At 42.0% G+C, this 25,648-nt stretch overlaps 1 protein-coding gene across 1 annotated transcript in view; it reads left to right on the top strand.

The window, feature by feature from the left end:
* Window positions 1–25,648, top strand: part of igdcc4 (immunoglobulin superfamily, DCC subclass, member 4) — a 131,640-nt gene that overhangs the window by 44,991 nt on the left and 61,001 nt on the right. Inside the window, exons 4-5 of the mRNA XM_085968588.1 lie at window positions 2,910–3,043; window positions 21,537–21,671. Coding sequence (XP_085824714.1) covers window positions 2,910–3,043; window positions 21,537–21,671 — 269 coding nt within the window. The remainder of the gene's footprint in view (window positions 1–2,909; window positions 3,044–21,536; window positions 21,672–25,648) is intronic.

Genomic DNA, 25,648 nt, shown 5'->3' with positions numbered 1-25,648 from the left:
CAAGTGGCAGGCAGTGACTAGTGGGGCACCGCAAGGATCGGTCCTAGGACCCCAGCTGTTCACAATATATATTAATGATCTGGACGAGGGAATTGGATGTAATATCTCCAAATTTGCAGATGACGCAAAGCTGGGTGGGAGGGTATGCTGTGAGGAGGATGCTGTGAAACTCCAGTACGATTTGGACAGGTTTGGGCAGAAACATGGCAAATGCACTATAATGTGGATAAATGTGAGGTTATCCACTTTGGTGGCAAAAACAGGAAGGCAGATTATTATTTGAATGGCAATAGATTGGGAGAAGGGGAGGTGTAAAGAGACCTGGGTGTTCTTGTGCACCAGTCGCTGAAGGTAAGCATGCAGGTGCAGCAGGCGGTTAAGAAGCCAAATGGTATGTTGGCCTTCGTAGCAAGAGGGTTCGAGTAGAGGAACAAGGATGTTTTGCTGCAGTTGTACAGGGCCTTGGTGAGACCACACCTTGAGTATTGTGTGCAGTTTTGGTCGCCTTATCTGAGGAAGGATGTTCTTGCCATGGAAGGAGTGCCGCAAAGATTCACCAGGCTGATACCTGGGATGGCAGGAATGATGTATGAGGAGAGATTGTGTCGATTGGGCTTATACTCACGAGTTTAGAAGATTGAGAGGGGATCGCATTGAAACCTATAAAATTCTGTCAGGCCTGGACAGACTAGATGCAGGAAGGATGTTCCTGATGGCCGGGGAGTCCAGAACCAGGGGTCATAGTCTAAGGATAAGGGGTAAGCCATTTAGGACCCAGAGAGTGGTGAACCTGTGGAATTCTCTGCCACAGAGGGCGGTGGAGGCCAGTTCATTAAATATATTCAAGAAGGAGTTAGATATATTTCTTAAGGCTAAAGGGATCAAGGGATATGGGGAGAAGGCAGGGACAGGGTACTGAATTTGGATGATCAGCCATGATCTCATTGAATGGCGGAGCAGGCTCGAGGGGCCGACTGGCCTACTCCTGCTCCTGTCTTCTATGTTTCTATATACTATAGTGTCCAGAGTTTAGTAGGCACATGTTTTAATCTAGAGACTCTGAAAACCCCATGATATCTAGATGGTTTCTAAGTCAATACAGAAGGTGACTTGACTGCTTTTTGGACTATTCTTTAAAGTGAGTTTGACCCTGTATTTTGGTTAGAGCTATTTTTCAACAGTCTCAAACTTATGTTCCAAGTGCACTGATGGAATCCAAATGGATTTGGATTTTTTTTCTAATGCACTTGAACCTCATGATGGCGCCTACTGTGCAGTTGTGATTCCTGTAACTACCGGAGGGGGAAAAGCAAATCTTTTTAAAAAAAAAAAAAAAAAATTAAATTAAAAAAAAAAAAAAAAAATTCTGAATTGTTTAGGCACCAGCCACAGTGCACAGTGATTGCAGTATTTGCAGTTTGAAAAAAAGTTATTTAATTTCTTTGATCTCTTTTCCCCCTCCCACACAGACACAGACACACACACACCTGTAAGCAGTTACAGTTATGGAGGACACACTGCTCTAGTAATTGCTGGTAAGTGCCATTTTGATTCCATGATGGCACACTCACCTCTAAGTCAGAAGGTTGTGGGTTCAATCACCACTGGAAGGACTTTAGCACATAATCTGGCCTAACACTTCGGTGCAGTACGGAGGGAGCACTACATTGTTGGAGGTACTATCTTTCAGGTGAGATGTTAATCAAGGTCTGCCTGTTCAAGTGGCTATAAAAGATCCCATGGCAGTATTTGAAGAACAGGGGCGTTCTCCCAGTGCTACGCACAAATTGCCTACCATGTTTGCTTGCATAACGGTGACTGCACTTCAAAGGTAATTTATTGGCTGTGAAGCACTTTGGGTTGTCCTGAGGATGTGAAAGTCACTACATAAATGCAAGTTCTCTTTCTAAAGCCATCAGTGTCTGAGGTGTGGGAAGATTTTGGGCAACCAAACATGGTGGGCATGTTTTTGACTGCCACAAATGTTAGTGATCGGAAATCAAATTCAGAAGTTGCACTTTGTGTGACTTGGATCTTTGGAAAGAAATCAAAATGTATGTTCCTTAAACTGTTTTTCTTTGGAACAGTACTGTTTTTACAGTAGCAGACCGGATTGTATTATGCATTCATTTGGTTTTTGATTGCTGCCATAAATGGGGCCTTCTGTTAATATCACGAGGAGAAATCAATGCAAGTGTTTTTTTCTGGCTTCAGATGGCAGGCACCAAGTTATATAAGAACCTAAGAAATAGGAGCAGGAGTCGCCCATTCGGCTCCTCTAACCTGCTCCGCCATTCGATAGGACCATGGCTGATCTTCCAACTCCACTTTCCCCCGCGATCTCCATATCCCTTGATTCCCCTAGAGTCCAAAAATCTACGTCTCAGCCTTGAATGTACTCAACGATTCAGCCCTTAGGGTAGAGAATTCCAAAGATTCACAACTTTTAGGATTTCAGTAGAACATTTTCATAAAGAACCTGCCAGTGGTTGCAAGCCACCAAGAATTCCATGTGTAATGCCTACTTAAACAACCAACTAACTTTTTCAGTTTCTTGGTCTATTGCTCTGTAAAATTTCTTACCAATTAAATAATCTGGTTTATTTAGCGTTATTGATACTGCAGTGCATTGTATGGTAAAATTAAATGTTTATTCAAGTAATAAAATATTTTCACATCTGTAGCACTGCATCCCAAACAAGCAAAAGTTGTTGGTAGGATTCAATTATTTTTAAAGTGGCCAGAATTAAGAGTAGATTTAAATGATCTAATTTCAATTCAGTTGCATCGCCCCTGAATATTCTGATTGTATAAATATATGGAACATATAGAATAGTGTGATGTATTATAAAATCCATTCCTTTGGATCATGGATTAAAAATTATAGCAAGATTGGATTTGTTTTTCAGATTTATTGTCCTCCCAAATGGAATTCTGCAAATTGTCGATGTGCAAGAGGGTGATGCTGGAGTATATCGCTGCGTAGCAACAAATGCAGTTCGGAAGCGCTACAGTCAGGACGCTACTCTCACTGTATTACAAGGTAATGTGATGCAGCTGTTATAACATTACAAGGAAATCCACTTAAAACTGAATTAATATCAAAGCTGGTTAAGAGCAATAGTTTTTCCTGGAGAAGATGAAAATCAATTTTTTTCATTATTGTAAATATCAGAATTGAAATCTATTCTTTGAGTCTAACAAACATTTACACTAAAAAAAATAAATAAATAAATAAAATGCTTTTGTTAAACATTCAACATTCAGACAGCTGTTAGGGAGGTCTTATAGTAACCATAGGTTTGGCTACTCTTACAGTATGGATATTTATTGTTGTACGATGGGTCCATGTTAAGTATAGAATTAATTGTATTATGGATGTTTGTCACTATGCCATAGGAAAAATAGCTCTTTTTGACTATTCGATAAGCTTGAGAAACAGAAGACACATAAGCTGTCAAAAGCAGAACAATAGTGGCAAAGCTTTAGTTTGTTATTGTCAAAACCTAATGTTCAAGGGATTTGACAAAAGGTTAGTACTTATCAGTGGTTTATCTTATTGAGGTCTGACATCCTTGTTGATTTTAACTGGAACTTTAGTTGGAATCGGTGAAAACAAAGTTCTTAGAGAAGGATTGTAATAACCGAGTTGATTAAAGAGGTATTTCATTACATAATGGTAAAATCTAAGTATATGGATAGATTAGAAACTGTAAATCCAGGTCTGCTCTGATCATGCTGTTTAAGTACTGTATCAGTTCTAGAAAGGGTTTCTGAAACTGGAAAATGCTGTGGAATTGATTGGGGGGGGGGGGGGTTGTTTTTGGTTTGTTACTTTTGCTCTAATGCTAGTGCTTGCATAATATGTGAACCATCCACTGTAAATTCATGTGTCCTGTGGCGTGTCTAATCCCATCATCTCTTGTTAATGCTGACTAATGCAGTCCAAAATAAGGCACAACAGAAAATTGATAAACACTTTCAACAGACGTTGTGTAAAAATGTTAATTGGTGAAGCAGCATCACAAAATGGAGTTTAGTTGAGTTCATGTGCTGTGTAACTCTACAATTTTTGTTTTTACTTTGTTTATGGGATTTGGGTGACTTCTTGCCCAACCTAGTTGTTCTGAGAAAGTGATGATGGGCCATCTCCTTAAACCACTGCAGTCCTTTCAGTCTGGTCTTCCTAGAATGGGGTTATGTAGGGAATTCCAGGAGTTTGAGAATGAAAGAATTGTGATGTTTGTCCAAGTTAGGAAGGTGTGGAACTTGGTGCTGCTGGTGTTGTCATGATCATGCTGTGCTTGTCCATCTGGGTGGTAGAGGTCACCAGGCTTGGACGTACTATTGAAGTAAGTTTGATGAAGTGCTGCAGTGCATCCAGCAGACAGTACATACTGCAGCCACAGTGCATCAGTTCTAGAGGGGACAGAAATTGAGCTCAGTGTTGGGGAGCTGATCAAGTGGACAGCTGTGTTCTGGATGGTGTTGCGACTGCACCCAACCAGGCGAGTATTGTATTACATTCCTGACTTGATCATTATAGATGGTGGAGAGGCTTTGAGGGGTCAGGAGGTGAGCCACTCGCTGAAGAGTTCCCAGCCTCTGCCCTGCTTTTGTAACCATGTTGTTGATATGGCTGGTCCATTTAAACTTCTGGGTAATGGTAGACCCCAGGATTTTGATGGTTGGGGATTCGACGATGATGCCATTGAAGGTCCATAAGACTGGTGGTTGAGCCTTTGCTAATTGGAGATTCATTGCCCAGCACTTGTGTGGCACGAATGTTATCTTGTCCAGATTCTGCTGATGGCATGTGTGGGCTGCTTCATTGAGAAAAGTTGTGAATAGAACACTGAACACTGTAGAATCATCAAGTTAAGATTTATGTTTTAAAGTCCATTTTACAATATAAAATTATAGGAGAGGAAATTCTAGGGGTTAATGCTTTGCCTATAAGGCACTGCTCTTAGATTTGTTCTATGTGGCAGTTGTCTTAATCTAATGCATATTGATTAAAAAAAAAAAAAAATCATATTTGAAGTGGTTCGTCATAGAGACAAAAACTTATTTTTGTATTGGAAGTGTTCAAAGGAACATGTTTGGTGATGTCAGCCAAGGAGATTTATGTGGAGCGTATCTGGTAGCTGGTCAGTGTGGTGGGTATACTTTCAGACCAAATTTTAAATTAGCCTCTTCCCTGTCCAGTTTTGCAGTTTCTAGCAATTTTGTAAATGTAGATTTGCAAGAGTAAATTCTTGATGCGAACTGTAGGATTGTAAGCTGCTGTTTTAGTAGTTTCTTTTGGAGATTTAAAAAAAAAACATAATTAAGGTTATATAACACTTAAACAAAAACCTAGTGTTTGTAGAATAATCTAATACAAATGAAGGTAAATAATGTTTCTACTTTGCTGCCTAATGGATGTTTGCAGGATTGCCAGGAAGACGGAACCTGTGGACGTTTAATGCATTTAACTGGTATTGACTAGAAATTTTTATGTAATCCATATTGATATCTGTGTAGCAGAACAAAAATAACTGCTGTTAGTTTGTGTATTTTAATGCTCAACAAGATATACAAGTTTCTAGTCTTACATGGTTTTAGGTTTAAAAAAAGCTTATTTAAAATGTATTTTCACCAAATCCTTTCTTAAATAGTATACATTCATAAATCCGCGAGGAAAATTAACTATAATTGATTTTTAATTATTTAATTTCCTTCTCCAATTCTACAACCCCATACGCAACTCTCCAGACCTCTAATTCTGACCTCTTGTGCATTCCCCCTTCCCTTCATTCTACCACTGGAGGCTGTGCATCGGCTGCTTAACAGCCCCATGCTTTGGAATTCTCTCTCTAAACCCCTTTGCCCCTCCTTGACCTCCTTAAAGACCCCCCCCCCCCCCCTTAAAACCCACCTGTATGATTAAGCTTTTGGTCACCCCATCTAATATCTCCTTGGTTTAGTGTCCTTTTCTAATTATGCTTTGGAGCATTTTTCTACATTAAAGGTGCTATATCAATGTAAGATGTACTAGTAGTGGTGCTTGCGCCATGCCCCATGTAAAGTAGGTGCCCTTCCACTGACTACATAAACACTGACTCTGTAACCACTGGGAATATTTTCCGAGGAATTCTGCAGACATGTTTTCTGCTGTTTCTTTCTGTATTTGGCCTTTATTTCAATTTTTTTTTAAAGGCACATTTTCACACTTTCCTAAGTCGCTCCATCTCTGCTTTTTAATTTCTCATTAGGAATATAATAATTAGAAGTGGAGTCACTGTTGTAATGTGGGAAACGCGGCAGCCAATTTGCGCACAGCAAGGTCCCACAAACAGCAATGTAATAATGACCAGATAATCTGTTTTTGTTATGTTGGTTGAGGGATAAATATTGGCCAGGATACCGGGGATAACTCCCCTGCTCTTCTTCGAAATAGTGCCATGGGATCTTTTATGTCCACCTGAGAGAGCAGACGGGACCTCGGTTTAATGTCTCACCTGAAAGACGACACCTCCGACAGTGCAGCACTCCCTCAGTACTACACTGGAGTGTCAGCCTAGCTTTGTGTTCAAGTCCCTGGAGTGCGACTATGAACCCACAACCTTCTGACTCCGAGGCGAGTGTGCTACCCACTGACCCACAGCGGACACTAATGCAATTACATTAATAGAGAGAACATGTAGATTGTATTAAGCATCTTTCTAAAATTGAATGTGATAAATAGAATGCTGTAATGGGAGCAGTGTGACAGGTTAAATTCATTCATACTGCTGTCAGTAATTTTTTTTGTTAAAACTAGCCAACTTGCAGAATTATGTTTCATATATATTGCAGTGTAGAAAATATATGGTTTTACTATAACCACAAACATTCTTAATTTTAGTGGCCATTTGTGATGAGATAATGAAATTGGGTTTTACTTTTGAATCCCATGTTGGTACTTAGGACCACTTGGAAATGCTCTGATCTTGCTGCTGCTTTATCATTATTCTTAGACACACAGTAAATTCAATATTTGACCTCTGACCCCATCCCATTCAGCTAACCAGACTGGATTGAAATTCCAGAATCCATGTTGTCCAACATCTACATGAGTTAACACACTAGAATCCACCACACCGAGCTGATGGGCCTAAATTGACACTTCGGAAGCCATTACATTGTGCCTTATCTAAACACGACCATCTGTTTCTAGGTCACTTTCCAATGATTTTTTTGAATAGGCTGATCTTGCATGGCCAGCTCAGATCAGCAGTGTGCTGTGTGCAGAAGTTCGAGAGAATCCACAGCCCCTCCCACTGGGTGGCACGCATCAACAAATTATGTGGTCAAACTACTTGGTTGTGACTTTTTAAAAGAAACTTGTAGTTTGAAATTTTGGTTCAATCAAAATTGCCAGACCCCACACGTGAGAACAATGGGATACAAAGATGTGTGCTTAACAAACATTATGTACAGGCATACCAAGTTTATATACATACAGGAAACTTTCGATTAACCGGCCACTAAATAACCGGAAATGTCGGTTAACCGGCAAAATTCAGGAGTCGGTTCAGATAACTTTTTATTTTTTTATTTTGTTACTTTTTAAAAAAACTCATTTCTGCTGTGCAAGCGTCTAACTGAAGCTGTTGCTAAGCTACAGAGACGCTTGCAAGCTGTGCTGATTGTTTTGAAGCTGTTGCTAAGCAACAGGGTTTGTTGCTAGATACGGAGCTCAGAAGCTCCCTATGTTTTAACTATAGTGCTCGATTCTCCAGCAATGTTGATAGACCGGCACCAGCTCGGTCCCGTCCGTGCTGGATACCAGAAAGTTTCCTGTATAAATAATTAGGTTGCTGGAAAAAAAAGGTGTTTCTTCCATTGATGCCGATTGTACCATCTGACCATGCTTTGAAAAATTACAATGCTACAGTCCATTCTCAAATACTTCGACCATGACTGCCCTCTGCCAGCACCACAGCTATCCAATGTATTACTGGGGAGGCCTTTAGATGTTCATACTGTTAGAGGGGTTAACCGCAAAGAAGTGCTGCCATCAGGATAATAATAATTACAGAGCTCTTGTGCTGAAAAACTGAACAATTCAAGTGGTTTCCTGGATAGGGTGCAAGAAAAATCCTGTTAAATAGATGATCTTTCCTTCCCCTGTAGCCATCAACTTTTGTCTTTTTTTAAAAATCATGTTTTGAACTTTTCTTTGTTCCTCCTGAAGTTTAAATAAACACTACATGCTCTTCCTCCTCACTGATTTCTCACTGTTGAAATGAGACTCATTGCTTTGCCGCCTTTCCTAAGATGTCAAAATGTGGTACTCATAACCTCCCTCATTCTTCTCTTTCTCAGTCTTGTCTTCCTCTTGCAACCTATAGAAACATTTTCTCCCTTCCTCTCCTGAACACACTACTGTACCTCTTACTGGAGAACCATTCAGCAGGTGCCTGCAGCTGTCCTGTATTTCACAATTGGCCACCCTTTGTGTGCACCCAAACAGTGTGTGTTGCCAGGCTGCTTAATCGTGTATATCATCATAGCCAAGGCTAATCGTGTCCTTACTGAATTTTAACATGTACCTTCCAGAAGAAGTGATTAGATGATGATCAAGAGCAGGGAACCCTGAACTCAAAGGATATGAGCATATAACCTAGGCTGATGCTTCAGTGCAGTATTAAGGGAGTGCTGCATTATTGGAGGTGCCGTCTTTTGAATTGGATGTTATACATCTACCTGCATAGGTGGATGTTATACATCTACCTGCATAGGTGGATGTACAATATCCCATGACACTATTTGAAGAACAGGGAGTTTTCCAGAGCTACTAAAAAAAAAATTTAAAAAAATGAACTGGCCATTTATCTTGGTAACTGTTTAAGATCTAGCTATGTGCAATGGTTGCCATGGTTTTTTAAAAATTTGTTTGAGATGTGGGCGTCGCTGGCAAGGACAGCATTTATTGCCCATCCCTAATTGCCCTTGAGAAGGTGGTGGTGAGCTGCCGCCTTGAATCGCTGCAGTGTGTGGTGAAGGTACTCCCACAGTGCTGTTGGGGATGGAGTTCCAGGATTTTGACCCAGCGACGATGAAGGATCGGCGATATACTTCCAAGTCAGGATGGTGTGTGACTTGGAGGGGAACTTGGAGGTGGTGGTGTTCCCATGCACCTGCTGTCCTTGTCCTTCTAGGTGGAAGAGGTCACGGGTTTGGGAGGTGCTGCCAAAGGAGCCTTGGCGAGTTGCTGCAGTGCATCTTGTAGATGGTACACACTGCAGCCGCGGTACACCAGTGGTGGAGGGAGTGAATGTTTAAGGTGGTGGATAGGGTGCCAATTAAGCGGGCTATTTTGTCCTGGATGGTGTTGAGCTTCTTGAGTGTTGTTGGAGCTGCACTCATCCGGGCAAGTGGAGAGTATTCCATCACACTCCTTACTTGTGCCTTGTAGATGGTGGAAAGGCTTTGGAGAGTCAGGTGGTGAGAAACTCGCTGCAGAATACCCAGCCTCTGACCTGCTCTTGTTGCCACAGTATTTGTGACTGGTCCGGTTAAGTTTCTGGTCAATGGTGACCTCCAGGATGTTGATGATGGGGGATTCGGCGATGGTAATGCCGTTGAATGTCAAGGGGCGGTGGTTAGACCCTCGCTTGTTGGCAATGGTCATTGCCTGGCACTTCTGTGGCACGAATGGTACCTGCCACTTATCGGCCCAAGCCTGAACGTCGTCCCGGTCTTGTTGCATGCAAGCATGGACTGCTTCATTATCTGAGGAGTTGTGAATGGCACTGAATACTGTGCAGTCATCTGCGAACATCCCCATTTCTGACCTTGTGTTGGAGGGAAGGTCATTGATGAAGCAGCTGAAGATGGTTGGGCCTAGGACACTGCCATGAGGAACCCCTGCAGCAATGTCCTGGGGCTGTGATGATTGACCGTCAACCACCACCTTTGTGTTAGGTATGACTTCAGCCAGTGGAGAGTTTTCCCCCTGATTCCCATTGACTTCAATATTACTAGGGCTCCTTGATGCCACACTCAATCAAATGCTGCCTTGATGTCAAGGGCAGTCACTCTCACCTCACCTCTGGAATTCAGCTCTTTTGTCCATGTTTGGACCAAGGCTGTAATGAGGTCGGGAGCCGAGTGGTCTTGGCGGAACCCAAACTGGGCATCAGTGAGCAGGTTATTGGTGAGTAAGTGCAGCTTGATAGCACTGTCGATGACACCTTCCATCACTTTGCTGATAATTGAGAGTAGACTGATGGGGCGGTAATTGGCCGGATTGGATTTGTCCTGCTTTTTGTGGACAGGACATACCTGGGCAGTTTTCCACATTGTCAGATAGATGCCAGTGTTGTAGCTGTACTGGAACAGCTTGGCTAGAGGCGCGGCTAGTTCTGGAGCACAAGTCTTCAACCCGATAGCTGGACTGTTGTCAGGGCCCATAGCCTTTGCTGTATCCAGTGTGCTCAATCGTTTCTTGATATCATGTGGAGTGAATCGAATTGGCTGAAGACTGGCTTCTGTGATGGTGGGGACCTCTGGAGTAGTCCGATATGGATCATCCACTCTGCACTTCTGGCTGAAGATGGTTGCAAACGCTTAAGCCTTGTCTTTTACACTCGTGCTGGGCTCCTCCATCATTGAGCATGGGGATATTCATGAAGCGTCCTCCTCCCATTAGTTGTTTAATGGTCCACCACTGTTCATAACTGGATGTGGCAGGACTACAGAGCTTTGATCTGATCTGTTGATTGTGGGATTGCTTAGCCCTGTCTATAGCATGCGTGTTGCAGCTTCCCCAGGTTGGCACCTCATATTTAGGTATGCCTGGTGCTGCTCCTGGCATGCTCTTCTACACTCCTTATTGAACCAGGGTTGTTCCCCTGGCTTGATGGTAATGGTAGAGTGAAGAATATGCTGGGCCATGAGGTTACAGATTGTGGTGGAATATAATTCTGCTGCTGCTGATGGCCCAAAGCACCTCATGGATGCCCAGTTTTGAGCTGCTAGATCTGTTCTGAATCTATCCCATTTAGCATGGTGGTAGTGCCACACAACACGATGGAGGGTGTCCTCAGTGTGAAGACGGGACTTCGTCTCCACAATGACTGTGTGGTGGTCACTGCTACCAATACTGTCATGGACAGATGCATCTGCGACAGGTAGATTGGTGAGGACAAGGTCCAGAGTCAATGTTGAGGACTCCCAGGGCCACTCCTTCCCGACTGTATACCACTGTGCTGCCACCCCTGGTGGGTCTGTCCTGCCAGTGGGACAGGACCTACCCAGGGATGGTGATGGAGGAATCTGGGACATTGGCTGAAAGGCATGATTCTGTGAGTATGACTATGTCAGGCTGTTACTTGACTAGTCTGTGGGACAGCTCTCCCAATTTTGGCACAAGTCCCCAGATGTTGGTGAGGAGGACTTTGCAGGGTCGATTGGGCTGGGTGTGCCGTTGCCGTGGCCGAGGTCGATGCCGGGTGGTCCGTCCAGTTTCATTCTTCTTATTGTGTTTCGTAGCAGTTTGTTACAACTGAGTGGCTCGCTAGACCACTTCAGAGGGCAGTTTGTCGAAGTAACAGCAGCGACCGTATTCTAAAAGCGAAGCACTTGGGGGGCCTTCCTTCCTTAAATCCTTCTTTCCTTATCAGAGCTTATTGAAACCATTTGGGAATGTTGCAAATTCTCAATTATATCAACTGATTGTCTAGTTTTCAGTTAGGTATCAAAGCAAATTGGTTAACTTGTGAAATTGAATGATTCTCTTGCTATCTGGCAGAAAATCAGGGTAAAGCACTTTAACGTCAGAGAGGATAGTTTAGCCTGAAAAGCGGGAATATTTATGCATGGTTTGTAAAATTATTAACTGTGCATAAATACATCTTGCCTGTCAATACCATAGCCATCAATGTCCAATTAAATCTCAAATTGGTCATAAGGGGTTTGTCATCCTTTGTTTACTAAATTGTTAGTTAATTTCTTGAGCCTACAATAGAATATGATAATTTGCATTTATATAGTGCCTTTAACATGGTAAAATGTTTCCTAATGCTCTTATGAAGTGCATTATCAGAAAAAATTTGACACCGAGCCACATAAGGAGGTACAGGAAACTCTTTGGTATCCGGCACCGACGGGACCGGGATGGTGCCGGTTGATTAAAAATTCCGGATGACGGAGCGGGTTATCTACTGAGGCTAATTTTAACAAACAAAAATTTAAAAAATCAAGAAATGTGCAGTATACAGTAATTGGGTACTCACCTACAGAATGTTAAATGGATGGTAGATGATGCTTGATTAAGTACAGTACTGCCAGTTGAGGGTAATCCATAACTCTAATTTCTTAACAGTAAAACAAAACTTATACAGTAAACAGAAAAATGGCGGATCGGAAGAGACTACCGGCAGCGCGGGAGAGTCAGACTCCTGTTATTGAGCTGCTCGGACTCCCGACAGCGGCAAGAAGCCGAGTTGTGGCAGTTTGGAGAACTACCCCCACTGACTAACTTGGCCACCGCGGGAAACTTGGACTCGGCAACATTTCCGGTTATTGAGGTGTTGTTTTCGGAGTATGAATTTTGCCAGTTAATATAGAATTCTGGATATTTAGGTGCCGTTTAAACGAGAGTTTCCTGTAATAGAATCGATGGCCAAAACTGAGAAGTTAGCTTCTTGTATAAGATGAGTTATTGAAATCGATGTGCGACATTAGAAGACTGTACAACCTAAGCAAGCAACATTGATGCATGTTTGAGGCCCAGCCCAAACTACTTTTTTTTTCAGCCTGTAAGATTTGAAATTAATGTTAAGTTTCTTATTTAAATTCTAAAAGACTAGTCCAGCAAAGTTGGTGAGTCTGACTGGCTCAATTAAAAAGCGAAGCTCAGATGACCTTGAATTTTTTTTTCTAGCCTGCTGTTATAGTTGAAGTTTTTTAATTTGTTAAGAAATTATATTCACATTCCTTGAAGGATGTTCTTTTAAGACTTAATCAGGTAATATATATGAAGATGTATGCATGCATGGCTATTTGTCGACGTTCTTGCAATAAATGTTGGATTGCTTATTTATCGTGATGGCCCAAGCTGCTACAAACTTCAAGGGTTGTTGGTAGATATTCTCTTGGGTTTAGCATCACCAAGAGGACCTTGCACTACCTACGATCTGGAGAGCACCTTTACTGCCAAATAACTAGTTAAATGATGGCATGATCAGTAATTTTAACAATGGATCCCTTGTGTGTATTGGTTACTCTGATCACATGCGGCCATCACGTGCATTCTTCTGCCTTTTCGGAAGGCAGACTGAAATGCATTCCAGTGAGACGAGGCCAATTGCAAATGAGCAAGCTGGCTTATTTTATATGAATGAACAGAATACAGTTTTCCAGTGCGCTACAGGTATTTACTATCCCTTTAATAAAAAAATAAAAAAAACAATTTTGTTCCTATAATGGTCTAAGCTCACTTGCAAGTTAACATTCTCCAAACTAAACATCTCTAACCTTTTCTTTCGTAGTCTGTGTTCATGTCTTGGCTTTTCCGCCTGATTGGAGAGCAAGATCTTGCTTTCTCTCCCTGTTCCAGACAGCCCTCTCCAGAGATTGAGACGCACAAAGGCTGTGTATCACAGAAACCCCACAGTGCAGATAGAGGCCATTTCGGCCCATCGAGCCTGCACCGACACATATCCCACCCAATCCCCGTAACCCCTACACATATCCCACCCTATCCCCGTAACCCCACGTCTTTAATCCCCCTAACACTAAGGGTCAATTTTATCATAGCCAATCAACCTAACCCGCACATCTTTGGACTGTGGGAGGAAACCGGAGCACCCGGAGGAAACCCACGCAAACACGGGGAGAATGTGCAAACTCCACACAGACAGTCGCCCGAGGCCAGATTCGAACCCGGGTCCCTGGCGCTGTGAGGCAACAGTGCTAACCACTATGCCACCGTGCCGTGTATCTCTGAGCAGAATCTACTTTCATAGCAATATCATAACAAATGAAACTAAAATCTGTTCTAAGCTGAATAGGTACAAATCTTGAATGTTAGAGTAAAATCACCAAAACAAATGTGTTTTCAGAAACCTGTGCCCAGTACTTGTAAAGCAATATACAGGAAACTTTGTGATATCTGGCACCGACGGGACCGAGCTGTTGCCGTCCCATCAAAACTGCTGGACAAACCAGCGCTAATGTTGAAACATACGGAGCTTTTGAGCTCCGTATCTGGCAACAAACCCTGTTGCTCAGCTTCTAAACAGTCGGCTGTACCTTGCAAGCATCTCTGTAGCTTAGCAGCAGCTTCAGCGAGACCTTGCAGAGCCTGACTGGTGGGGGGAAAAAAAGCAACGAAAAGAAAAAAAAAGCTAACAAAACGGCTCCTGATTTTTGCCGGTGGATCGAACATTCCGGACAGTTAACCTCCGGATAAACCAAAGTTTCCTGTACAACATGGAAATAATTAAAAGGAATACATCCCTTAAACTTGTGCTATGATGGATATCATACTAGTCCACTCTGTCAAATGCCACTTGCCATTTTTCAGATCCATTAGTGCCTTTCCACACTGTTTATAATTAGATTTTATATACATTTATATTCACATTTGGCATGTGGTCTCAGAACAACATATGAATAATTAAAATATTCTAGCATTGTGTGTGTTTATTTTTAGTGAAATAGTGGCCTGTAGCTATTGGCCCTAATTTTCCTGAACAAATTTTAGAACCAGCATGTAATTGAATGTAGTCTAAGAATTGCTATTGATCCATAGACTAGATTATCTAGCTTATTCTATGAACTCCATTGGGAATTTGCCCAAAATGCCTCTGTCTGCAGTAGATCTAATTACATGTCTCTGGCAAGTAAAATGAAATTAAATAGGAAGGATATTATCCATTCATGGCGGTTACATACAAAGCTAGATGACTGATTTTGTTGAAAAAATCTGTTCCTAAATGTTCATAACTTCTTTCAGTAAATACTCTATTTATTTTCCATACAAACTAGTCGATCTCCCCAAGACGTTGCCCATAGTGAGTCGGAGTCTGTTGTTTGAGCCTGCAATGTTCCGTTGACATTATTGTCTGCTGACTGCTATTCTTGTGCCACCACTCTCGCTTGATGTTGTCCTTTTGCGCTGCTTAACTAAGTGCTGTCATGGGTTAACTCCACACTAATGGGGCAATTGGGCGTCGTGTTGACTGTTGTCTATGACGTGCATCGTGCTGCCACTTGTAACACACTTGTGTTGTGTGGGCCTAGAATGTGCGCCTCAATATTCACATGAACCCCCAACATTGACCTGCGGCAAGTCATCTCCCCAAACCCCCTATTCACTGGACTGTGAAGAATCACGTCCCGTGAAAGCTGCTGGATTGTTGTAAAAGCCCAAATGATCCCTTTCCTGATGGACATTAAGGAAACATACCACCCCTACTTGGTCCGAGCTATGCATGACTATAGTCACATGCTACTTGATTGCCTCTTACTGCCCTCGGGGCAGCTAGCGATGGCTTGCCAGCTATGCCCAAAACCTAAGGACAAATAAATAAAATCTTACAAATGGATGATTAAGTTGTCACTTTAAGTCACCTTTATCTCGGAGTACTTCAAGTAATGCCACTAATTTAGCTACATGGACTTAGAAATGTATTGTTTTGATAGCGCAAGTATCATAAGGTTTAGATTAGCTATGGAAAAGGACGGAGCAATCTAGAGTAAAAATGTTCAACTGGGGGAAGGCCAATTTCAGTGGAATGAGAACGGATCTGGCCCGGGTAAACTGGAATCAAAGATTGGCAGTCAAAACTGTAATGGAACAATGGGCTGCCTTTAAAGAGGAAATAATTCAGGTACAGTCGAGGTACATTCCCACTAGGGGGGAAAAGGCAGGGCAACTGCAATCAGGGCTCCCTGGATGACAAACGATAGAGAGTATGATGAAGCAGAAAAAGAGCGCGTATGACATGTCAATTTGCAAATACGTCTGAGAATCGGGCTATATATAGGAAGGTCAGAGAAGTGAAAGAAAATAAGAGGGGCAAAGAGAGGGTATGAGAATAGAATGGCAGCCAACATAAAAGGTAATCAAAGTCTTCTATAGGCATATAAATAGAGGAGGGGTGGGGCTGATTAGGGACTGAAAAGGAGACCTATGCATGGAGGCAGAGGGTATGGCTGAGGTACTAAACGAGTACTTTGCACCTGTCTTCTCCAAGGAAGAGGATGCTGCCATAGACATAGTAAAGGAGGAGGTAGTGGAGATACTTGATTTGATAAAGAGGTATTAGAAAGGCTGGCTGTACTTAAAGTTGATAAATCACCAGGAGCGGATGGGATGCATCCTAGGATATTGAGGGAGGAAATCGCGGAGGTACTGGCCATAATATTCCAATCCTCCTTGGATACGGTGGTGGTGCCAGAAGACTGGAGAATTGCAAATGGTGCACCATTGTTCAAAAAAGGGTGTAAAGATAAACCCAGTAACTACAGGCCAGTCAGTTTGACCTCGGTAGTGGGGAAGCTTTCAGAAACCGTAATCGGGGACAAACAAATGTGGATTAATTAAGGAAAGCCAGCATGGATTTGTTAAAGGCAAATCGTGTTTAACGGAGCAGGTTCGAGGGGCCGAATGGCCTACTCCTCCTATCTTCTATGTTTTTGATCGAGTTCTTTGAGGGCAATGCAGTTGACGTAGTGTACATGGATTTCCAAAAGGCGTTCGACAAAGTGCCACATAATAGGCTTGCCAACAAAGTTGAAGCCCATAGAATAAAAGGGACAGTGGCAGCATGGACACGGAATTGGCTAAGTGACAGGAAACAGAGTAGTGGCGAATGGTTTTTTGGACTGGAGGAAGGTATACAGTGGTGTTCCCCAGGGGTCGGTTCTAGGACTACTGCTTTTCTTGATATATATTAGTGACTTGGATCTGTGTGTACAAGGCACAATTTCAAAATTTGCAGATGACACAAAACTTGGAAGTATACTGAACAGTGAGGAGGAGCATGATAGACTTCAGGGAGACATAGACAGGCTGGTGAAATGGGCGGACACGTGGCAGATGAAATTTAACGCAGAAAAGTGTGAAGTACTACATTTTGGTAGAAAGAATGAGGAGAGAACATATAAACTAAATGGTACAATCCTGAAGGGGGTGCATGAACAGAGACCTGGGGATATGTGTGCACAAATCATTGAAGGTGGCAGGGCATGTTGAGAAAGCAGTTAAAAAGACTTACGGGATCCTGGGCTTCATGAATAGAAGTATAGAGTACAAAAGTGTGGAAATTATGATGAACCTGTATAAAACACTGGTTTGGCCCCAACTGGAGTACTGTGTCCAATTGTGAGCACCACACTTTAGGAAGGATGTGAAGGTCTTAGAGAGGGTGCAGAAAAGATTTACGAGAATGATTCCAGGAATGAGGGACTTCAGTTACGTTGATAGACTGGAGAAGCTGGAGTTGTTCTCCTTGGAGCAGAGAAGATTGAGAGGAGATTTGATAGAGGTGTTCAAAATCATGGGTCTGGACAGAGTAGATCGAGGGAAACTGTTCCCATTGGCAGAAGGGTCGAGAACCAGAGGACAGATTTAAAGTGATTGGTAAAAGAACCAAAGGCGACGTAAGAAGAAACTTTTTTGCTCAGCGAGTGGTTAAGATCTGGAATGCACTGCCTGAAAGGGCGGTGGAGGCAGATTCAATCATGGCTTTCAAAAGGGAGTTGGATAAGTACCTGAAGGAAAGAAATTTGCAGGGCTACGGGGAAAGGGTGGGGGAGCGAGACTAGCTGAAGTGTTCTTGCAGAGAGGCAGCACGGGCTCGACTGGCCAAATGGCTGCCCTCCGTGCTGTAACCGTTCTATTATTCTATGATTCCTCATGCTTGGAAAAACAAAATTTTACACTGCTCATTAACTGGCTGCAGCCCAATTGTGAAGTGCTGCTATTAAAGGTGTGAAGTTGGTGACAAAAATCAGAGAAAAGTTGTACTGGGATAATATAAGAAGTTTTATTGTCGTGCATTTAATATACTATGTTTTAAACATTGGTATTGATATGGTGGCTAAGTATGTAGTTGTATTTATACCCAGCAGGAAGCCTTCATTGAAGTAATAGGTCCCAATCTCAGTCCCAGTTTTTCCTGAAAAATAGCAATATCGTATCTGTTTCTCAAGTGACCAGATCAGAGCCTGGGTTTGGATCCCTCTCACTTTATAACCTCTGCAGCGCACACGATCTGAGCTAGGATGGAAGCGTAAAAGTATGAAGAACTAAATAGATATTAACTGAGGGGAAAAAAGAACCAGAAGGAAGGCACGATGGGGAGAAAGAGAGATAGCAAAGGAAGATTCCCCACCAATCATCTCAGTAGTTTTATAAATGTTGTCACAATACAGCACAAAAAAACTCTTGTCTTTGTATGCAAAGCTGCAAGTATAAATTTTGTAGGGAAACAGTTATTCTCCTCAGTTAACAGATTTCTTATTTTTATTGGAAGAAGGCCATTTTTTTTTTTTTACTTGATGCTTTCCATTATTAGAATAATTGGCTGTTGATATTGGTTGATAACACAGTACTAAACTTGCATTTTAATTATTGCCAATTTGGCATAAATAGTAAAGTCTTAATGGGCTACAGTGTTGTTGGCTGCTGAGCACAAACAGCATGTATAAATGTGTAATATTCACAGCCTACTAGGAATAGGAAAACAGATTATGGTAATAGAATAAATTCTTTGTTCCATATCCTTCACACACACAGTAGTTCATTAGCTTCTGGGGGAGCCAAGGACTGAGCATGGCTATGAAAATATGATGTTGTCGATGGGCAGTTGTATAAAGCCTTGAAACTTGTGCTGTTGTGCCACTTTATTATTTCCCAGCTAAGGCCAAATATTTAGGACAGAGTTTCCAACCATGAATGAGTTAGATCGGACAGAGTACTGATCTTTTTGTTGATTAATCTGACCTTTTCTCATGAGCCTAAGGTATTAGCACTGGTCAGGACCAGGTGATGAACCTCCAGAAATATAACCCAATGGTGTTTTCAGGGCACTACCAAACGTCTCCTTAAACCCATCTCCCCTGCTGCCTCCAACCTCACCTAAAACAACTGCGAGGAGCTCATTGTCACTAAGATGGAGACCAACCAAAGAATGCATTCAGCTGCCTCTGCTGCATCCCTCCCTTCCCTTTGCCAACCAAGCCCAACATCTCCCAAGGTTCCCCCCCTGCCCTAGCCCTGAACTCGCATCTTTCTCTTTATTCCACCTCCAGGTTCATCTTGTCCATGAGACCCACCTCCTGCTCTCTTGACCCTATTCACATTAAACTGGCCACTCAACTTCTATTCCTGGCCCCCATGCTAGTTGATATTGTAAACCGTTACCGTTCCTCCAGTATTATACCCTTGCTTTCAAATCTGCTATCATCCCCCCCCCCCCCCTCCTCAGACTCGCCCTTGACCCCGTCCTTGCACAAGGCATCACAATTGTATGGGACAAGCTGGATGGACCAGTAGATTGTTTCCTGTCTGCCATTTTTTGTATGTTCATATCAATACAGTGCAGTGCAGAGCTGCATATAATTAATATCTCTCTCTCTCTCTCACTATTATATCTATTATCTCTATCTCTCTCGCTATTATATCCCTCTCTATCTATCTGCATTTACCACAACCCTCTTGATTCCTCGGATGCGAGGGTTGTCCTATAAAGAGAGGTTGAGTCGAATAGGCCTATACTCTCTGGAGTTTAGCAGAATGAGAGGTGATCTCATTGAAAAATATAAGATTCTGAGAGGGCTTAATAGGGTAGATGCTGGGGGGCTGTTTCCCTTTGCTGGAGAGTCTAGAACAAGGAGGCATAGTCTCAGGATAAGGGGTCAGCCATTTAGGACTGAGATGAGGAGGATTTTCTTTAGTCAGAGGTTTGTGAACCTTTGGAATTCTCTACACCAGAGAGCTGTGGATCCTCAGTCGTTGAGTATATTAAAGGCTGAAATCGGTAGATTTTTGGACTCTGAGAATCAAGGGATATGGGGATCGGGCAGGAAAGTGGAGTTGAGGTCGAAGATCAGCCATGATCTTATTGAATGGTGGAGCATGCTCGAGGGGCCGCATAGCCCACTCCTATTTTTCTTATGTTCTTATTTTGAAAACTAGTTGTCACATTCTAGTGGATTTATGCTGAATGTTGTGTAGACTGGGTGGTAGTGCAGTTCAACTACAAGTTGACCTTACGTGTTAATGTGTTCTCATTCTATTGTCGTTATCGTGCATTAGTGTGGTTACGTTGAAAGATCTTTTTGTAATACTCTAGTCCATCTGTACTGAAAGCTGTATTTACCATGCAATCGGGTATTTATACTGAAAGCTGTGATAACCGTAATCAATGATCTTTAAGAAATTAAGCTAGTGAATAGAGTCGTTTGTTCTGTCATGCTGTAAAATACACAGCGTATAATTAAGGACTTCAGAGGGCAGTTTGTATTTGCCTAATACTTGGAACACATTCTTTAATAAGTGCGGTAAGGCATTTCTCAGGAAATATTTTAAGGGGTGAAGTAAAAACATTAATTACATCTGAATGATGGGAGCTGCACGCTCTGGTCTTTTGTAACATAATAGTTGAGAATTATAGTATTTATTCATATGTTGTGATAGCTTGAAGGAAGTGAAGTGCACAATGCTAATAGCTTATGTGCAAATGTACACGTCTAAAATTGTTGGATGCTTAAAGGAAAGCAGTCTTTCAGGAACTATATTGGGAAGAATGATTGCACCGCACAGCAAAAAATAATCACTAAATCCATTGCAGAACAAAAAACATTTTTCTGCCTCTTTTGCTAGGCCGGAGGGGACCGGGTGTGGATTGCTTTCTGCATTCCATTTCGCTGTTGTGATGGGTTACAGGGAATAGCAGGACCAAACTGCAAGATCTAGTGATTTTTCTCTCAAAGTTAGTTTATTCCTTCAGAAAGCTCTATTTATACAATCAGTGGTGATATTGATCGGGTGCATTTAGCAGCAGAAAATGGCAATTTCCCAATTGGACAGACAACAGGAATTGCTGTTTAATTTGCTGGTTAAAGACTAATTTTGGGGACGATTTAGTGGTACCTGCAAAGTATTACATGCAGTTGATGCTTGCAGCGATGTAGAGTATATTTATAATTCGTGCAAGTTTTTTTTTGTAGTGTTAGAGCAAGTTTAAGTATTTGCAAGTGGTGCTTGGAAGAACAGAAGTGATACGTGATGACACACGGGGATTAAGTATCTGAGTGGTGCTTACAAGAATGCAGAGCAGGTTTAAATATTTCTGATGCATGTGATGCATGCAGTGATGCACAATGAGAGTTTTTGACAGAAGTGCTGTTGCTGCATTTTCATCTACGTTTTGGAAGTGTGTTGCATGTAAATCAATTAAAGTTCTTAATTTGTTTTGGCTAAAGGACAATAAATTTGAAGAAGAAAATGAGTTTTAGTTTTTTCTCACGTATCCAACTTTTTTTTTTAGGATTTAAATCAATACCTGCAGATGTAGTCATCATTGCCCGGCCAAAGAATGCAACTGTTACAGCTGGTCAGAATGCCATTATGGAGTGCATGGCATATGCTGATCCAACACCGTTTGTTTCTTGGATTCGACAGGGTGAGTTAGTGAAATTTCAACAGAAACAAAGTCGGCTCGTGAAGTGAGTTGAGGCTATATTTAAGACAATTGCGTTTAATAATAGAGCAGTACATCTTAGCTGCAACAAGGAGAAGGGCAGACACCATTTATATCTCAACATTTTTGTTTCCACAACCCATCACCTTTAAGTACCATTCCCATCCCAGTTAAAGATTTGTTTTAATCTTTTCTTCTTGTACCACTCCCATCAGACTTGCAAGAATGAAAATGGATGTTTAAATATAATGTACTGACCGATTTGTAGTTGTGCTGTCTTATTTCATTCAGACCAGTTTACTATAAAAATCATTAATAATGAAAACTGCCATCTGAATTTCTAAGAATGTATTTGCTGTTTTTGAAGGCAGCAGCAATGCACCAACATTCTGCCTCAGAAGTAGAGTGAGAAAGTATACTGTACTGTCAGTATCCTATACTTGGCTCTGTGGTAGCAATCGCGCTTCTTGAGTTAGAAGGTCATAAGTTCAAGCCCCATTGTAGGCTTTGAGCATATAATCTTGGCTGACACTTCAATACAGCACTGAGGGATTGCTGCACTGTCGGAGGCACTGCCTTTTGGATGAGATTTTAAACCGAAGCCCCTTTCACCTGTTCAGATGGACAAAGAAGAGCAGGGGCATTTTCCTGGTGCCCTGGTCAATATTTATCCCTCAGATAACGCCACCAAAACAGATTAATTGGTCATTTATCTCGCTGCTATTTGTTGGACCATACTATGTGCAAATGAACTGCTGTGTTTGCCTGCATAATACAAGTGACTATACTTCCAAAGTAATTCATTGGCTGTGAGTTGCTTTGGGACATCCTGAAGATGTGAAAGATATTTTATGAATGCAAATTTGATTTCTTTACTAAGATAATGAGCTTTCTAAATCTAGCTTCTTTCTAGCATACTGAACCGGTACCGTGTTATGGTCAGACTGCACATGGAGTATTATGTGCAGGTCTGGTTGCCATGATGGAAGGGTCAGTCGGCCCTAGAGACAGTTTAGAGGGGAGCAGTGAGGCTGATCCCTGGTGATAGAGGATTGAGCTGCAAAGAACTACGTAATAAGGTAGGGCTTTTCAACCAGAGTCTCAGGTTGGACCTTATAGGCGTACATATGATACTTAATGGAATAGAGAAAGTAAACCTAGAATAGTTCATAAATGCTGGGGCAGCCGGGCAAGAGAGCACAAATAAATACGGGGTTGTGAAGGGAAAATTTAGGACTAACACCAGGAAGTATTTCTGTATGCAGATGATTAATAGTGTTGGATACCAGGAAGGATAGTTGAAGCCAAAGACACTGGGCTTAGTTTAGAAATGGCTGGATCCGTGATGGAACACCAGTCGGGGCGGTATTCTGGAACACCAGTCGGGGCGGTATTCTGGAACACCAGTCGGGGCGGTATTCTGGAACACCAGTCGGGGCGGTATTCTGGAACACCAGTCGGGGCGGTATTCTGGAACACCAGTCGGGGCGGTATTCTGGAACACCAGTCGGGGCGGTATTCTGGAACACCAGTCGGGGCGGTATTCTGGAACACCAGTCGGGGCGGTATTCTGGAAAGAGGAGATCAAATAAGCTGAAGGGCCTTCAACCAAACCAATGTTGTAATTACCTTTTAGTTTCATGGTGCTAATTTTTTTGCAGTAAATGGTAAGTCTTCCAAATATTGTGCGAACCCAAGGTAATAATTGACCAAGCCTCCACCGTGACTTTGAAGTGATTGGTTTTCTAACTTCTAGTGCATTGGTTGCACTGGTGTAAAAAGCGCACCTGTAACTTTTATGCCATCTAGCAAAATTGGGATTACACTAGTGCTTTGCAAATCAAAAAATGTTGTGACCTTTAAGGTTGAATTTTCCAGTATGAGGACAGCTTCATTCAAAGATTGAGAGAGAATCTTCTGTGGACCTTTTTATCAACCTGTTTAAATCTTTTGTGAAGCTGACATGCCCATCAACCTGTCTGCGCTGTTATGTTAGTTCTTACAAGAGCTGAAGTGTGTCATGGGAACCGAACCCGCCATACTCTTGAGTGGAATTATAAAGAGCTGTGTGTAGCTCTCTCAATTCACAGTGTTACTAAAGAGTATTCTCTACATCAGTGAGTTTCAAACTTTTCTGTGTTGGTGACCTTGCAAGTTCTGGCACTCCCAAGAAGCCCATTCAATTATTGATATGCTTTCAGGGAGCCAAAAGCAATTGTATTAGTGTCCCAAGTCAACAAATACAAAATACTCAAGATATGGTAGCGAAACTTGAACTGGAATGAGACTGGCACTTTGAATAATGGGCACACAACATCAAATAAAACAAGGTGATCACTTTCAGGCACACGCAGCAGAAAATGTCGTAATTTATAATGTTGCAGTTCTGAATTTTTGCCAGAGTGCTGGCGTAATAGTGCTCTCTTGGGACCTCCAGTGGCAGAAACTATGCATTGCTTAGTGTTGGGGAGATTTGTGTTTTGCCTCCGTACTGGGACATTTCTCTATGCACCCATCATCCATTTTGCCGGGAGAAACGGCTTAAATAATGGCTCGAGGCCAGCTGCAAAGCCTTTGTTCAGCCAGTCAAAAGTCAAGGCACCTGAAGGTTGACCTGATTATTTTGCAAGTCAGGAACTTTTGTACAATGTCACACGTGGAAGGGCTGCTGATAAATGTGTACTCCCCAGCACCCCATAGTGTTCCCAGAGGAGTCAATTTCTTTGTGACTTGCTGAGGGGTAATAACTTTCAGAATCTGTCACTTAAAACAAGTGTGCATGCCATACTGATTTGTGAAGAATCATGCACAAATACAAATGAGTTTTGGATGTATTGGTGCTCTCTGCAATATATGCAGCAAGAACATTGCATTGTATTTTAATATATTATTTGAATGCACGCACAACATGGATGCAAGTGCAGCTTTTATGTAGAGGCAATAATTGCCCTTTTGCAACTGGCATGAGTCAAGATATTTTCTACAAGTGGACTTGTATAAGTAGAAGTAATTTCTGATTGGATATCTTGAGACTGCTGGCAACTGAGAAATTATGTATTTCCTGGGCCAGCCATCTTTTGAAATATTTCGAGGCTTTGTGTGTATGTATGTATTATAGATATGAAACTTGTACCTTAAGATTAAGTAATGTGATGTTGTGCTCAGATTGGCGAATCATGGCAATGTTACAGTAATTTTTCATTGCCTACCTAACATTTACTACAGTCCAAAAGTAATTAATTGTGTGAAGTATTGTAGCTTTTTGGTAACATGATAATGCACTGTATAAACTTAAGTATTACCGTAAAGGAATCTTCAGGTTTCAGCTTTTTCTGCTCGTAGTGGGTGTGGTCAAAAACGTGTTCTATCATTTTACCCCTTCAGTTGCCAACAGTGAGCAGGGGCTTCTCTGGGTCAACTGGTACTTTTTGTAGTGTTTTTAAATTGAAAATGACAGAACTGAAATATACATCACAGAAAATGTTGGAAATACTCAGCAGGTCAGGCAGCATCTGTAGAGAGAGAAACCGAGTTAACGTTTCAGGTCGATGACCCTTTGTCAGAACTGGAAATAGTTAGAGATGTAACAGATTTTTAAGCAAGTGTAGGGGCAGGGAGAGGGAGGAAAGAACAAAAGGGAAGCTCTGTGATGGGATGGAAGGCAGGAGAGATTAAAAGACAAAAAGGATGATGGCGCAAGGCAAAAGGAGCTGGTAATGGGACAAGTTAAGAAACAAAAGATGACTCTGGATGAGGTGTAAATGGCGATGGCAGAATGAAAGACAGCTGCCATGTGAGAAAATAATGGCCACATTGAACAACTTCTTAGACTCCACTCACTTCCTCCAAATTAAAGGTGTTGCTATGGGAACCTGCATGGGTTCTAGCTATGCCTGCCTTTTTCTGGAATATGTGGAACATTCTTTGATCCAGCCCTACTCGGGTCCCCTCCCTCACCA

Source organism: Somniosus microcephalus, chromosome 27 (genome assembly GCF_052327205.1).
Source record: "Somniosus microcephalus isolate GS21.2 chromosome 27, FLI_Smic_1.0, whole genome shotgun sequence".
NCBI classification, from domain to species: Eukaryota; Metazoa; Chordata; class Chondrichthyes; order Squaliformes; family Somniosidae; genus Somniosus; species Somniosus microcephalus.
The sequence above is the reverse complement of the archived record's forward strand: the minus strand, read 5'-3'. Positions and strand labels throughout refer to the sequence as shown.